Source organism: Haliotis rubra, unplaced genomic scaffold (assembly GCF_003918875.1).
Source record: "Haliotis rubra isolate DU_JTF1 unplaced genomic scaffold, ASM391887v1 Scf61, whole genome shotgun sequence".
Lineage (NCBI taxonomy): Eukaryota > Metazoa > Mollusca > Gastropoda > Lepetellida > Haliotidae > Haliotis > Haliotis rubra.
This window is the reverse complement of record NW_025767313.1, coordinates 1,416,945-1,431,623: the sequence shown is the minus strand read 5'-3', so window position 1 is coordinate 1,431,623 and position 14,679 is coordinate 1,416,945. Positions and strand designations below refer to the sequence as shown.

At 37.1% G+C, this 14,679-nt stretch overlaps 1 protein-coding gene across 1 annotated transcript; it reads left to right on the top strand.

Moving 5' to 3' along the window:
• Positions 1–622: 622 nt before the first annotated feature.
• On the top strand, positions 623–2,772 carry LOC124255784 (ARL14 effector protein-like). Its single transcript, XM_046689702.1, has 3 exons — positions 623–891; positions 1,491–1,612; positions 2,009–2,772. Exons 1-3 carry the CDS (start codon positions 715–717, stop codon positions 2,223–2,225), a joined length of 516 nt encoding a protein of 171 aa, XP_046545658.1. The 5' UTR covers positions 623–714; the 3' UTR covers positions 2,226–2,772.
• Positions 2,773–14,679: the final 11,907 nt, after the last annotated feature.

The following is a 14,679-nucleotide window of genomic DNA, read 5'->3' as shown; positions in this document are numbered from 1 at the left end:
GGCCACTGGAGTTGTGACACATGAAAATTGAGTAAAATTAGGTGGTTTTGAGGGTTTAAAATAAATATAAAAATATTTTTCCCCAAAGTTTGTTACTGTAAAGTGTAGAATACACTGAGATAAATTGGTTACCTTAAAAATATTACTGATTTTGACTTAAGATTATAACATGACATGAATTTTGAATCAACCCAATCAGTTTGTCATGATGAAGAAAGTCGCTATCTACCAAACAACCATATAAACTATATTCGAATATGCATGAACTTTCACTATCCATAAGCCAAACGAAAGTATAATTAATGCACTTTACCGGGCGCAGCCCTCGCTGCTCCCTTTACGATCCTTAGGGTTAGGGTATGGCACCCTTTACGATCCTTAGGGTTTAGGGTTAGGCACCCTTTACGATCCTTAGGGTTAGGCACCCTTTACGATCCTTAGGGTTAGGGGTAAGGGTTAGGGAACCCCAGCTGCGCTAATTATAATCTGAAAAAGTGCGCCCGGTAAAGTGCAGTACTCCCAATTATTTCTTAGGAAAACATTTTTGACGTACAAAATATTTTTTTATGTTTCCATAATTTTCTCATTCCATACTTTTACACATTTTGTTGAGAGTGGCGCCCTCTATGTAGAGGTTTCAGATGGTTCGGGGTACAGCGCTATTGATAGAATGTTGTTTGTGAGTGAAAAAATTAAACAAATACACACAAGAACATGGAATCAATGATGACCAACAAAGTGAAGTCTTCAAATGAACATTTGTTTCGTGTACAGGAGAGTGCAGCCGTAAACGGCAAGCAAGGTTTGCAGACAGCAAATGAAAAGAAGGGAAACAACTCTTCTCGTACTGAACCAAGAAGGTCCTCCCGTCTAGAAATCGCAGGAGTTAAAGTAATTTGACACTTTCTATGTTAAAATATTTGTGGCATCGAATAATTTTTTGTGGTTGTTGTGTATAATGTTTGTGTGATGCAACACACCTCGTTATAACCCGAGTTAGCACCGCCATTGGAAAACGTATGATATCCGAAAACACATCTCACGATATGCAGTTTATTAATCGTTTTTAATCTTTTGTTTTAAATATTTGCTTTTTTTGTTGATTATTATCTTGCTTACTATACACAGTGTTTGGCCTGATATATAGGAGCTCTGTTGCTGTATCCGTGACCCTGTGACATCTTTATTCACCGACATATAGCTGGACTATGACTGAGTGCAGTGTGAACAAAAAATAAACATCTTTATGAGTTAATCCATCATTTGCCAACCTTTGTTGATTGAACCCTTTCAACTTCAATGGTTCAAACTTCTTTAGCATAGTCTGCACTTTAGCATGTACAGCAACTGTATAGTTGATACCTCCACCTGAATATGTTTTGACTAATTTTAAAAAAGGTCTTGATCGAAAGTGATCATAAGCCTATAGTGCACTTAATTTATCAATTATTAGTCTCAGAATATCATAAATAAGCTTTATCTTCTTTCAGAATGTGGAATGTGAATTGAAAAAACTGTCATTTGAAAACCCTGGAAAGTTCATGGAAGACTTTCACCCTGAAAGTAGTGGGAGAGAGATGAGGAAGATGAACAGGAAATTCTACAAAGAAAAGTAACTGTTTTAGGAACTATTCTAGCCACAAAAAAACTTGTACATTGTTAAAATTCTTTCTAAATTTGAAAATATAACAATAATGAAAAGTTCTGTATAAAATTTAATTGGTGGATATTGAGATCATGTGACAATCATGAATTTCAAAACAGCATGGTATTAATCAATGTCCTTGACATTGACGTTATGAGTCCAAATGCAGGGCAGAGGTCATCCATAGGGATTTCAAGGTTAGAACAGACCCTCAGCCATTGTATGAATTGTTTAAAACAACACAGTATGCAAACAATGAACCATAACGAGAGTATGTTAAGTTTTCTTTGACTGTTTCATAAACAATTGCATGAAAAACGAACACTTTTAGCATTCAATTTTATGTTTGAATGCCTGTTTCAGTGTGAGGAAAAACCAGCTGTATGATGAAGCTGGGATTTTACTAGAAAACAACAAGGATTTGTGCGACTGTTTGGACGTCCACTGCCCTGGGTGTCACTTCCCATGTCCCAAGTGTGGATCAGAGAAATGTGGAACTGACTGTCGTTGTAACAGAAAATGGACATATGAACATATCAATGTAGAAGGCACTAATGTTTTGTTTAAATGGCCAACATAACTTCATTGCACTGTTCAGAAACATCTGCTTGAGCAGAGTTAGATGGTTAGTCTTAGACTTCTGGAGATTGTGAGGACTAGTTGTCACCCCTTGAACCTAATTCCATTAACCACCGGTCTTACATTTGTTATTCTGTATTAGTTTGAAAATGCTTACACTAGCCTTAGTGTCTGTCCCAACTTAACAGTTTCTGTGAGTAAGGAGTACTATGTTTGTTCTCAAGACTGAGGTGGGTGGTGGGTTGCCTAGTGGTTAAAGTGTTCACTCATCACGCCACAGACCCGAGTTTGAATCCCCACATGGGTACAATGTGGGAAGCCCATTTTTGGTATCCCCAGCTGTGATATAATGCTGAAATATTGCTAAAAACAGCATAAAACTATAGTCATTCATTCAAAATTGAGGTGGGTATCCTGGAGAAATGCAAGTATATTGCTGAACATAGAGATTTTTCTGGGTTACATCTTCTTTTTATTCTTGAGTACAACGTTTCAGGGCTTGTTCTGGCCCCATCATCAGGTAACTGATATTTTTCTGGGTTACATCTTCTTTTTATTCTTGAGTACAACGTTTCAGGGCTTGTTCTGGCCCCATCATCAGGTAACTGATGTTTACCTGATGATTGGGCCAAAACAAGCCCTGAAAGGTTGTACTCAAGAATAAAAAGAAGATGTAACCCAGAAAAATCTCTATGTTCATCAAATAGCATCTTCTAAAATGCCAATCAAGCACCTAGTTTATTGCCGTAAGGGACATTTAAAGCTTTATATATTGTTGCAGTGAGGTGACAACAAACACAACTTGACTTCATTGTTAATTTATGAACACTCAGGGGTGGAAATAACCCGTTGCCCGACGTCCGAGTCCAGTGTTTTTTTCTGTTGGCCAAGCAAGTTTGTATATCACACTGTACCGGTGTCCAGTTGACTTTCAAACGTTAATTATGTTGTTTATTTAAAAAATCAACAAGAAAACAGACGGTATAGTGGAAAAATTATCAGGGCAAGTGATTTTACATGTGCCACTGTACCGGAGTACACTAGCAATTTTAAGGTTATTTCCACCCCTGACACTGTATGCTATTTATGTTGTCAGTATGTCTGAGGGTCACACAGGTCACAATTTCAGCTGACCTACATTCCAGTGTCATCTTTTTTATTCATCTTCAGTGATGATCTCTGTATCACAAGGTACAACTCATTGTCTTTAGATCATAAATGAATCACCTGTATGGTCCAAGCATTTCCAGATTACTCTGAATGTTAATGTATTATTGAGAAGTGCCTTATGTCTTTTTTCCTGTTTAGTATTGTGTAGAAATTCTTCTGCAGACTTATGGAGATGCATCTTACTACTTCACCAGCACTGATGTCTGTATTTACAATAGCAAGATCTCTTTACAGCTTCTTATGAGCATATGTTCTAGTCATAGATGTCTTAGGTCAGACCTAAGCAGGAGACTTTTGTTGTTCTCTGGCTCCAACTATATTAGTAAGGGTGCTGGGGAAAAACGAACAGAACTTCCCTGACTGTTGGACTTTTTGTTGCACATCTACAGGTTAAAGATTCTCCAGATACTCAAGTGAAAATCTTTACTTCCATTTATTTAGAAACTTCTATCACATCTAAATAACAACCATTGATTTTTGTGAAGCAACCCCTAAAATCATAGAGAAGTAGTGTTCAACTCTTACAAGTTTGCTTGACAGAGAAATGTTTGATTTCAACACCTCTAATTAGTATTAGACCAATGCATGGCAAAAACAAAGTGTTGTATAATACTTTTGAAAAAGACAATACGAACAGTCACATGTGGGTTTTTGTTAGTCAAGTTTGGGTTTTAGTAGTCACCTTTACAATGTTTGCCTGAAAAGCACATTTATATTTACAGCTCATTACACCTTTTCATATTGATTATTACTTGGTGCTATCTAATTTAGTTCAAAGTGGGAGGTAGAACACTCAAGTGTTTGCAAGCTATAGTCATGTTTTGATTTGTATGGTGCTAAAGGTTTTGCCATTAAGAGAACATTAAGCTACAGAATTGTGTACCAGATAAGCAGAGATGGCAACCTCTACGATTTTATCGTAGTCGCTACGATTGTTAGCCTCAAACTACGCCACTACGATTGCACTAGAAATTCTATGAAATTTGAAGAAACTTCATTAAAATTCGGATATATAGACAAAAACATATATTTTCGTTAATTAAATACATTTTCACCAAAAAGAGACGACAAGAAGTAATGTAATGCTGATAATTTGGTAATCTGCCGTTGGAGGTATGTGAAATTAAAGCTTCACTCTTGATTAGTGTCATATTATCTTTCTCAGAATCCATCATGAGTTTAAGTATTTAGTTGACTACTAATTTTATGGTCAAACTACTGATTTTGATCCTTGAAAGTGAAACTACTATTTGCAACACTTTGGGGTTGGCATCTCTGGATAAGTGACTTCGCCAAGCTTCAAGTTGAGTAATGCTTGCAAACTTTCAGGTATTGTATTGTTGTAATGTGAAGTACTGTGCACCTTTGTTACAATTGTCCGAGTGGTTGATATACCTAGCACTGTGGAAGTGCATCATGTCACTGATTCAATACTGAAAGTAATGACTAAGTTTTCTATCTATTGCTATTGCATCATAAAAATCTTGTACCCTGAAAAGATTGTACCACTACTACCGGTGAAGCTATGTCAATATGTTCCCTCTAATTTGTTCAAGTGGATCGAATCTTGTTTTCAGAATGGTCACCTTGGCAACATTCTCAAGAAATCCAAATTATGGCCATTAATTAGACATTCATCTTTCATAGTGTAATGAAATTTGTTGCAGCATTTGTTAGAACTCACCATTTATGTCCATTTTTGGATATGTTGTAAATGTTCATGTTAATTTGACCTTTGCACTTAGGCTATACTTAGAGCTGAAACTGTGCTAAGTGGCTTACTTTGTTGACACTTTGAGCTACTGACTACATCCAAGTTATTTTGCAGTACCATGGCTCTATAATCAAATAATATTCACGGGTAGTAAACAGACATAATAAGGTAAGAATATTGTGAACACGCGTGTAGAACTGGACTGTTCTGCAAAAGGTGACCATATGTATAGAAATAAGGTTTTCTGTACCAGATAATTATGACAATTTTCTGAAATTAAACGCAGTGAAGTGATTTGGTGATATTTAATATTTATTATATATATATTTAATCAAGTAAATGAGTGTGTAGACCATTAAATCATAAATCTGGATGTAGTTATGGTTCCTGTTTAATTGTTTGCCTTTAGTTTGTGTTTATGGTACATAGAGAAAATTGGGAACATATAAAATTATCTCCAATTCTCTGTTGCTAATATTGTTGAAGGTGTGCCTTGTCCATTCATTTCATGAAGGTAGAAGTGTTGTACTAAAGGCAGCAAACTCATATCATATTTTCCTGTCAGCTGTCTGAATTGTTCGATTTCAATTTGTAATTTTCTATGGTGCTTTGCAAGCTGTTACATATGTAATTGCATTAAATGCATGAAAATAATCTTACAACAGGAGTGTCACTTGTTTTTAGATTGTCTTACCTATTCGGTTTGGTGATCAATTTTAGCACTGCCATAACAGTCTAACAGTTTTCCCTAGGAATGTAGTGAAACTGCTATTCTGACATCTCTGAAACTACCAATATAAACCCACTTATGCTATGTGTAAATATGAAATTTCTGTATGTATCAAGCTGTCATATTACATGGAAAGGTTAAATGTCTGTATTAACCTCCCTTCTGTGATCTATTGACTTAATTCACAGAGGTTTGCTGTCCATCCTGATTTCATTGGTGTTCCAAGATTGTGCTTGTTAATTTTTGACAAATCATGCCAGAAAATGAGGTAATCAAATGAACACTTGGTCACCATATTATGTCTGAAATCTAATTTGTTAAGTCCTCATGTCTATGCTCAATTAAGGAGTTCTTAATATTTCCATTCTTGAATTTCATAAAGCCCAACAGTTTTTATGCTGGTGAGATAAATATGTTGATATGTATAAATGTATTAAGGTGGGATAGACAGACAGACAGACAAACTGATAGATCCCTGTCGTTCATGGATCAACCTGTTATGATCTTTGGATGGTATTCTAATTCTCAGAACATCTAGATGACCATGAACTTGGCATTGCCAAGGGAGGCAACTTCACACAGCTAGTTGTGACCCCTCCTGTTTGGAAGATTACAAGGTAAAATTGTTCATCAAAGAAGAGGCCGTCGGATGACACTTGTTTGAATGGCAGTCCATTCTTGTGCGGAGCTTTGCGCTGCAGATTCTGTAGCCCTGGTTGAGGTCTCGCTCATCCCACATGATTTCTGGTGACCTTGACGGCCACGACCGTATGTAGATGTTCTTAAGCATTCGATAAATCAGTATGGACTCATGTTGTGCGAGTTCGATCATTGAAATGTAGGAAAATGACGCCGTGTTGGAAGCACGTGACATCTCGTCACGATAACGCACTCCTGTTAAGTGGTTATATAAACAAGATCTTCTCTTCGTCCATATGAGATAGCTCCAACATCACCACACCTTATTCACTGAATCTGTGGACTAGTCCTACGCAGCACCACCTATAAAGCTCTCCCCTTCGCTGTCACACACTTAATTTGCACAATCTCTTCTTGAAAATGGAAACGGGATTCGTTACTAACCAAACAATACACCAACGTTAGGGGTGGCCTCCGAAGGTGTAATGGACCCAGCCACTGAAGTTGATTACGTTTAAGGTAGATAATGCCAAAATAACACGTGTACATACAAATACCTTTTTTATATTTCTGTGGAAAATTTAATCAACTGGTTTGCCTTTGATTATGCCAGTGGAGCACAACACAACGTGTCCGATCTATTCACGAAGGTTGTTAGATGACCTTTGGCTTGTAGAACAACAATGCAAGGCGTCATTTCTTAGGCTGCTGACAGCTGGACGTTAGAGGGTTTTTTGTCTAATCGACCCATGTGTATAATAATATTTAAACGGGCCAACACTCCTTTATGTACACACGATCTTTACCTAATAGTCATAGACGCACAACGGCAGTATGCTATAGATATGTATTAAATGGCGCGTGCACGCACACACTCGCACTCAAAATAACATGGCAGGTTCTGAACAGAACAGAAATTTTATTCCCCAATCACATAGTGTGACACAGAGAAATTAATATATATTAAAACATTGAGCAAAGTCCAGTTTTGATAAATTTGGCAACTTTAGAGTTAAGTGGTGAATAATCACATTTCATTAGATAAACAAATTTTTCAATAGTAGGATGTGTACAGAAATATTGGGGAAGAAATTGATGTCTGAGGGCATTTAGTGCTGACCAGTATAATAAAAAGTGAAGTTCATCACAGACAGATGATGTACAAAGTTGGCAGGTTCTATTACATCGTTTGATGCCGTACCAACGTCCTGTTTCAATGGGTAACCTGTGGTTTGAAGTTCTAAATTTAGTTAACCAAAGCCTATAGTAATAAGGTAATTGTAACAAATAAGGTTTTAAAAATAGTGAATGCTTATACATTATATAGTAATAACCCTTCGATGAGTCGACAGCAGAGCGCCACCATAACTGCTTAAACTGATCAATTAGAATGAATTGTACATTATTTTTAAGCCAAAGATTGCTAGGTACAGATAGGGTGAGCCAAATATAAAACAATCCAGTATCCTGTATGATACGCTTGACACTTGATAATAATGGAAATTAAAATCAGCATTTGAACAATGTAAAATGTACATGACATTATAAAAAATGGTATTTAATTTGCCATTACAACATAACATTTTAGCCCAGTTTGATATAATTCTAAAAACTTTTACGGATATACTGATGGGGTATCTACCTAATTCGTCGTAAATCATAACATCTGGAGTTGATTGTTTCACATTTAAGATATATTTACAAAATTTAAGATGGACACGTTCGATGATGGTAACATTTTCAACCCCCCACACTTCGGCTCCATAGAGAAGGATTGGATTAACAAGATTATCAAACAATTTCAATTGGCAGCCTATTGGAATATTAAGTTGACGAATGCTTTTGAAGATAACAAACATTGCCTTATTAGCTTGTACAGAAAGGCGTTTGATTGCTCCAACGGACCGACCATTACCAGTGGAAAGTACACCAAGATACAGATATTCAGTTGTGATGTCAATAGATGTACCATTTAATGTATAAGTGCATTTCTTCTTACACTATCCTTTACAAATATAACAACCTTTGTTTTTTTCTAAATTCACACTAAGTGTCCATTCTTTACAATATTGGTCAAACACATTCAAAGATTTTGCAATCCATCACTTGTTTGAACTAAAATTACAGTGTCGTCAGCGTAAAGTAATATCAACAATTTCATAAATATACCAAACTGGTCCTCAATAAGCCTATTTCCATGTTCGAGGCCAGTTACATTATGCCCATAAAGAAAACACTCAAGATCATTTATATACAAAGCAAAAAGGAAGGGAGATAGATTTTCACCCTGTTTAACCCCAATCTAAAGGGAAAGCATTTGTTACTACATGATCATGTACAACTCTAGATTTTATATGCTCATACATATTCTTTATGATACAGAAACATTTTCCATGGATATTACTCTGAATTAATTTATACCAAAGGCCGCTTCTCCAAATAGTGTGAAAAGCTTTACTAAAATCAACGAAAACACAAAACAGTTTCTTTTTTAAATTTTGATAAATGTCAATCAATGATTTCAGAACATAAATTTGATCCATCGTAGAATATGTACTTCTAAAGCCGGCTTGTGCCTTACTTATTAAATCAGTTTTGTCTGAATACTTTTGCAGTCGTGCACTTAAACTGGAAGTGAAAAGCTTTCCTAACTTAATAAAGAGATTCCCCTGTAGTTACATGGCTCAGCAGGGTCCCCTTTGTTTAAATTGGCTTTATATAACCCACTAGCCAAGCTTCAGGCATTACACCATTGTTGAAAACACAATTGAAAAGCTTTACATATACAGGCATTAAAACATAGGTGGTTGCCTTTATATACTCATTATATATACTCAGCAGCCAAAAAAACACGTCAGTACGAATTCAAAATTAGATAGGCACTGTAATCAAATCATTACAGAAATTGTCTACACCACAAGCTTTATTGTTACGTAACTTGCTTGCAGCTGAGACGATTTCTTCTTCAGTTATGTCACAATCAAGTTCTTCATTAGCAGGCAAATCACTCACATCCAAGCTAACATTGTCATCAAACTCACACTCATTCAACTCTTTAAAATATTCATATAAATTATTTACATCAATTGAGGTCTTTTCGGGCTTATTGTTAAAAGATTTTAGCAAAGTCCAAAAAACTCGTTAGGAATTTTGTCTTTTCTTTCCCGTAGGGTATTTGTGCATTTGCGTTTATAAATTTTATAAGATTTTTAAAGATTTTTTTCTATATTGTTTACTAGATTGTAAAAAGGCCGAGCTATTCTGAACACAATGACGTTTACCATATTGGTTATTTTTGCATTTATGATACTTTTTACGTGCCAAGTTGCATTCCTGATTAAACCATGGTTTGGAATTTGATTAGAATTTATTACATTTTCTTTATTGCCGCTGCTGCAGAAATTAGTTTATCATTAACAAGATTGGTAGCAATATCAATACAATTCTTCAGCATTGCTCACATCCAGTTCATCACTTCTCTTACAAATAGGGGCGATGGGGTAGCCTAGTGGTTAAAGCGTTGGCTCGTCACGCCGAAGACCCGGGTTCGAATCCCCACATGGGTACAATATGTGAAGCCCATTTCTGGTGTCCCCCCGCCGTGATGTTGCTGGAATATTGCTAAAAGCGGCGTAAAACCAAACTCAGTCAGTCAGTCTTACAAATATCTTCTATAAATGTCTGATCAAAATGTTGTACAAATGCGTCTTGTTTAACATGATCCCACTTTTTAACTGCACTTTTAGTTCTTTCGGGCACGTTTGAGGCCTGGACTTCGGTAGTAGCTGAATCCACGTTATCTGTTGTGCATGGAAAGGTTATGCTTGAATGTACATCAGAGTAACTAGGGTCACATTCACACACTTTCTGGCATCGCAAAAGACAAGGTCAGCGTTTGCTAAAATTTTATAAAAAATTTCTGTACACTATTTACCATTAAGCTAAGACAGGGAAAGCTACATTTAGTACGAATGTTGCCATCTTATGTATAGTCATGAAAGTAATGCATGCACCTCTTCGACTCGTCTGTACGGTTGAAACAATAGTTTTCCTCATAATGGAATTATGGCGACTACTTCTAAATACCCCAACAATTATCCAAATTTAGCCAGTGTATTCTTGTGATTCCCTTTGAGGTCATGTTTCACGTATGGTTCAATTTGCTTACATGTCCCCAGTTTATTTCTCTTTTGTTTTGTTTTCTGTATTTACAAACAAACGTTATGTATGTCTATGCTTGTCAGGTGTCCAAAGCCTGATGCTCCTACCAACTACTACCTTGCCAATATACAACATGAGCATTAATCAAGCACCGACTTCTTCATGTTGTATATGCTGTGAAAACCACATTCCGCGAAATGAAACGGCAACTGTAACATGTTTCACTCTTTTAAAGGAAAATAAACCTGAAATTGAAATTTGGTAACAATTTACTTGCAACCTGAGAGAAATAGACTACAATGCTACCCTGGCACTAATAACGTCAGCCAGTGTTCTAGTACTACTACTTCTAAAAATAAATGGATATTTCTTGTGCACCATAGTTCATCCAGAGCATTTTCAAAGCGCTACATATAAAAGAGCAACTAGAGTTCATGAGGAAAATATAACAGTTCATCAAAAGGACCATCAGAATATTTGGCAGTTTATAGGTAGCAGAGTTTTTTTTAAGAAACAGGTTTTGAGTCCTGACTTGAATGCTTGGGAGATGGAAGACTGTTCCACAGGGTTGGTGCCGCAAATTGGCAAGAGAATGGGCATCAAAATTAGGCACGATGGCGGTATCCAGTACTTCCTGTTGATAACGTTGACCATTGAGTGTCCCAGGTACTGTAATGAGATACAACTTGAAGTCATTCGAAGCACAACCCCACACCATCAGTGAGCCACCACCAAAAGGGCTCAGCAGCATGGCTCATCTCCAGATGATACACCTCGTTATAACGTCTCCATACAACAGTCGTCCCTAACAAACAGAATAGCTACTTTCCTCAGACCAATGGACCCTAGCCATGTCCTCAAATGCAAGACGTTCCTAATTGTGCTTGTCTGAGAGGAAGGGACGTCTAATAGGACGGCGTGCCCGTCAGACCAGCAGTCCGCAGATTGGTTCTGATGGTAGTTGTGGAGAGTCGAACCCCTCTCTCCATTGCCGACACAGTTCTTAGGCATGGGTCATGGGATTGCGTCTTTCCAGACGAATTAGGACACGGTCTTCACATTGGTGTTCTTCGGTTTTCCAGGTTTACCAATCGCCAAATGCTTCCTTACAAACCAATTAATAACCGGGTGGTTAATGTTCAAGTTAGCACCGATGTTGCGACTGGACATGGGCATTCCTATAGCTTACCATCGTATATTTTCTTGCCATATCAAGAAAGTTAATTTTCATTACTGTCGTCTTTTAAATCAGTTCAGAAAACAGTAGTGCACATATTACAATTATGGAATATACACCCCAGTGTGCTTGGCGCCGGCACCATGCAGGGAACATGCTACCCATAGCACGTGCTTTACATGTGCATTCCAGTATGCTAGGGTATTATCGCCAGTTTGGACCAGGATTTTGAAAACTGCCCTTGTTCAGGTGGTGCTAAAGTAATGCTCATGCGTATATTTCTAAAATTCTTCTCAATTTTCTCCAAACATCTGGTTATTTTGCTATGATGTCTTTTCAGTTTCTGAACAAAATTATCATTTCGTTTCCATAAAACTGCATACAGTACTTCCGCTTGTGTTCTACTATTTGTATTTACAACACGCATCCTCACTTCAGTTTATTGTCAACATATCATTCCACAATGTCTGGCGATGCCATCTCCTTACCATACTTTATTGTCAACATATCATTCCACAATGTCTGGCGATGTCATCTTCTAATTCTACTTTAATGTCAACATGTCATTCCACAATGTCTGGCGATGCTTTCTCCTTACCATACTTTAATGTCAACATATCATTCCACAATGTCTGGCGATGCTTTCTCCTTACCATACTTTAATGTCAACATATCATTCCACAATGTCTGGCGATGCTTCTCCTTACCATACTTTATTGTCAACATATCATTCCACAATGTCTGGCGATGTCATCTTCTAATTCTACTTTAATGTCAACATGTCATTCCACAATGTCTGGCGATGCTTTCTCCTTACCATACTTTAATGTCAACATATCATTCCACAATGTCTGGCGATGCTTTCTCCTTACCATACTTTAATGTCAACATATCATTCCACAATGTCTGGCGATGCACAATGTCTTCTTAATTCTACTTTAATGTCAACATATCATTCCACAATGTCTGGCGATGCTTTCTCCTTACCATGCTTTAATGTCAACATATCATTCCACAATGTCTGGCGATGCTTTCTTCTAACCATACTTTAATGTCAACATATCATTCCACAATGTCTGGCGATGCTTTCTCCTTACCATGCTTTAATGTCAACATATCATTCCACAATGTCTGGCGATGCTTTCTCCTTACCATACTTTAATGTCAACATATCATTCCACAATGTCTGGCGATGCTTTCTCCTTCTAATTTTGCTTTCTCCTTTAATGTCAACATATCATTCCACAATGTCTGGCGATGCTTTCTCCTTACCATACTTTAATGTCAACATATCATTCCACAATGTCTGGCGATGCTTTCTTCTAATTTGCTACTTTAATGTCAACATATCATTCCACAATGTCTGGCGATGCTTTCTCCTTACCATGCTTTAATGTCAACATATCATTCCACAATGTCTGGCGATGCTTTCTCCTTACCATGCTTTAATGTCAACATATCATTCCACAATGTCTGGCGATGCTTTCTCCTTACCATGCTTTAATGTCAACATATCATTCCACAATGTCTGGCGATGCTTTCTCCTTACCATGCTTTAATGTCAACATATCATTCCACAATGTCTGGCGATGCTTTCTCCTTACCATACTTTAATGTCAACATATCATTCCACAATGTCTGGCGATGCTTTCTCCTTACCATACTTTAATGTCAACATATCATTCCACAATGTCTGGCGATGCTTTCTCCTTACCATGCTTTAATGTCAACATATCATTCCACAATGTCTGGCGATGCTTTCTTCTATCATTCCACAATGTCTGGCGATGCTTTAATGTCAACATATCATTCCACAATGTCTGGCGATGCTTTCTCCTTACCATGCTTTAATGTCAACATATCATTCCACAATGTCTGGCGATGCTTTCTCCTTACCATACTTTAATGTCAACATATCATTCCACAATGTCTGGCGATGCTTTCTCCTTACCATGCTTTAATGTCAACATATCATTCCACAATGTCTGGCGATGCTTTCTCCTTACCATGCTTTAATGTCAACATATCATTCCACAATGTCTGGCGATGCTTTCTTCTAATTTTACTTTAATGTCAACATATCATTCCACAATGTCTGGCGATGCTTTCTCCTTACCATACTTTAATGTCAACATATCATTCCACAATGTCTGGCGATGCTTTCTCCTTACCATACTTTAATGTCAACATATCATTCCACAATGTCTGGCGATGCTTTCTCCTTACCATGCTTTAATGTCAACATATCATTCCACAATGTCTGGCGATGCTTTCTCCTTACCATGCTTTAATGTCAACATATCATTCCACAATGTCTGGCGATGCTTTCTCCTTACCATACTTTAATGTCAACATATCATTCCACAATGTCTGGCGATGCTTTCTCCTTACCATGCTTTAATGTCAACATATCATTCCACAATGTCTGGCGATGCTTTCTTCTAATTTTACTTTAATGTCAACATATCATTCCACAATGTCTGGCGATGCTTTCTCCTTACCATGCTTTAATGTCAACATATCATTCCACAATGTCTGGCGATGCTTTCTCCTTACTTTAATGTCAACATATCATTCCACAATGTCTGGCATGCTTTATGCTTTAATGTCAACATATCATTCCACAATGTCTGGCGATGCTTTCTCCTTACCATGCTTTTTAATGTCAACATATCATTCCACAATGTCTGGCGATGCTTTCTCCTTACCATGCTTTAATGTCAACATATCATTCCACAATGTCTGGCGATGCTTTCTTCTACCATACTTTAATGTCAACATATCATTCCACAATGTCTGGCGATGCTTTCTCCTTACCATGCTTTAATGTCAACATATCATTCCACAATGTCTGGCGATGCTTT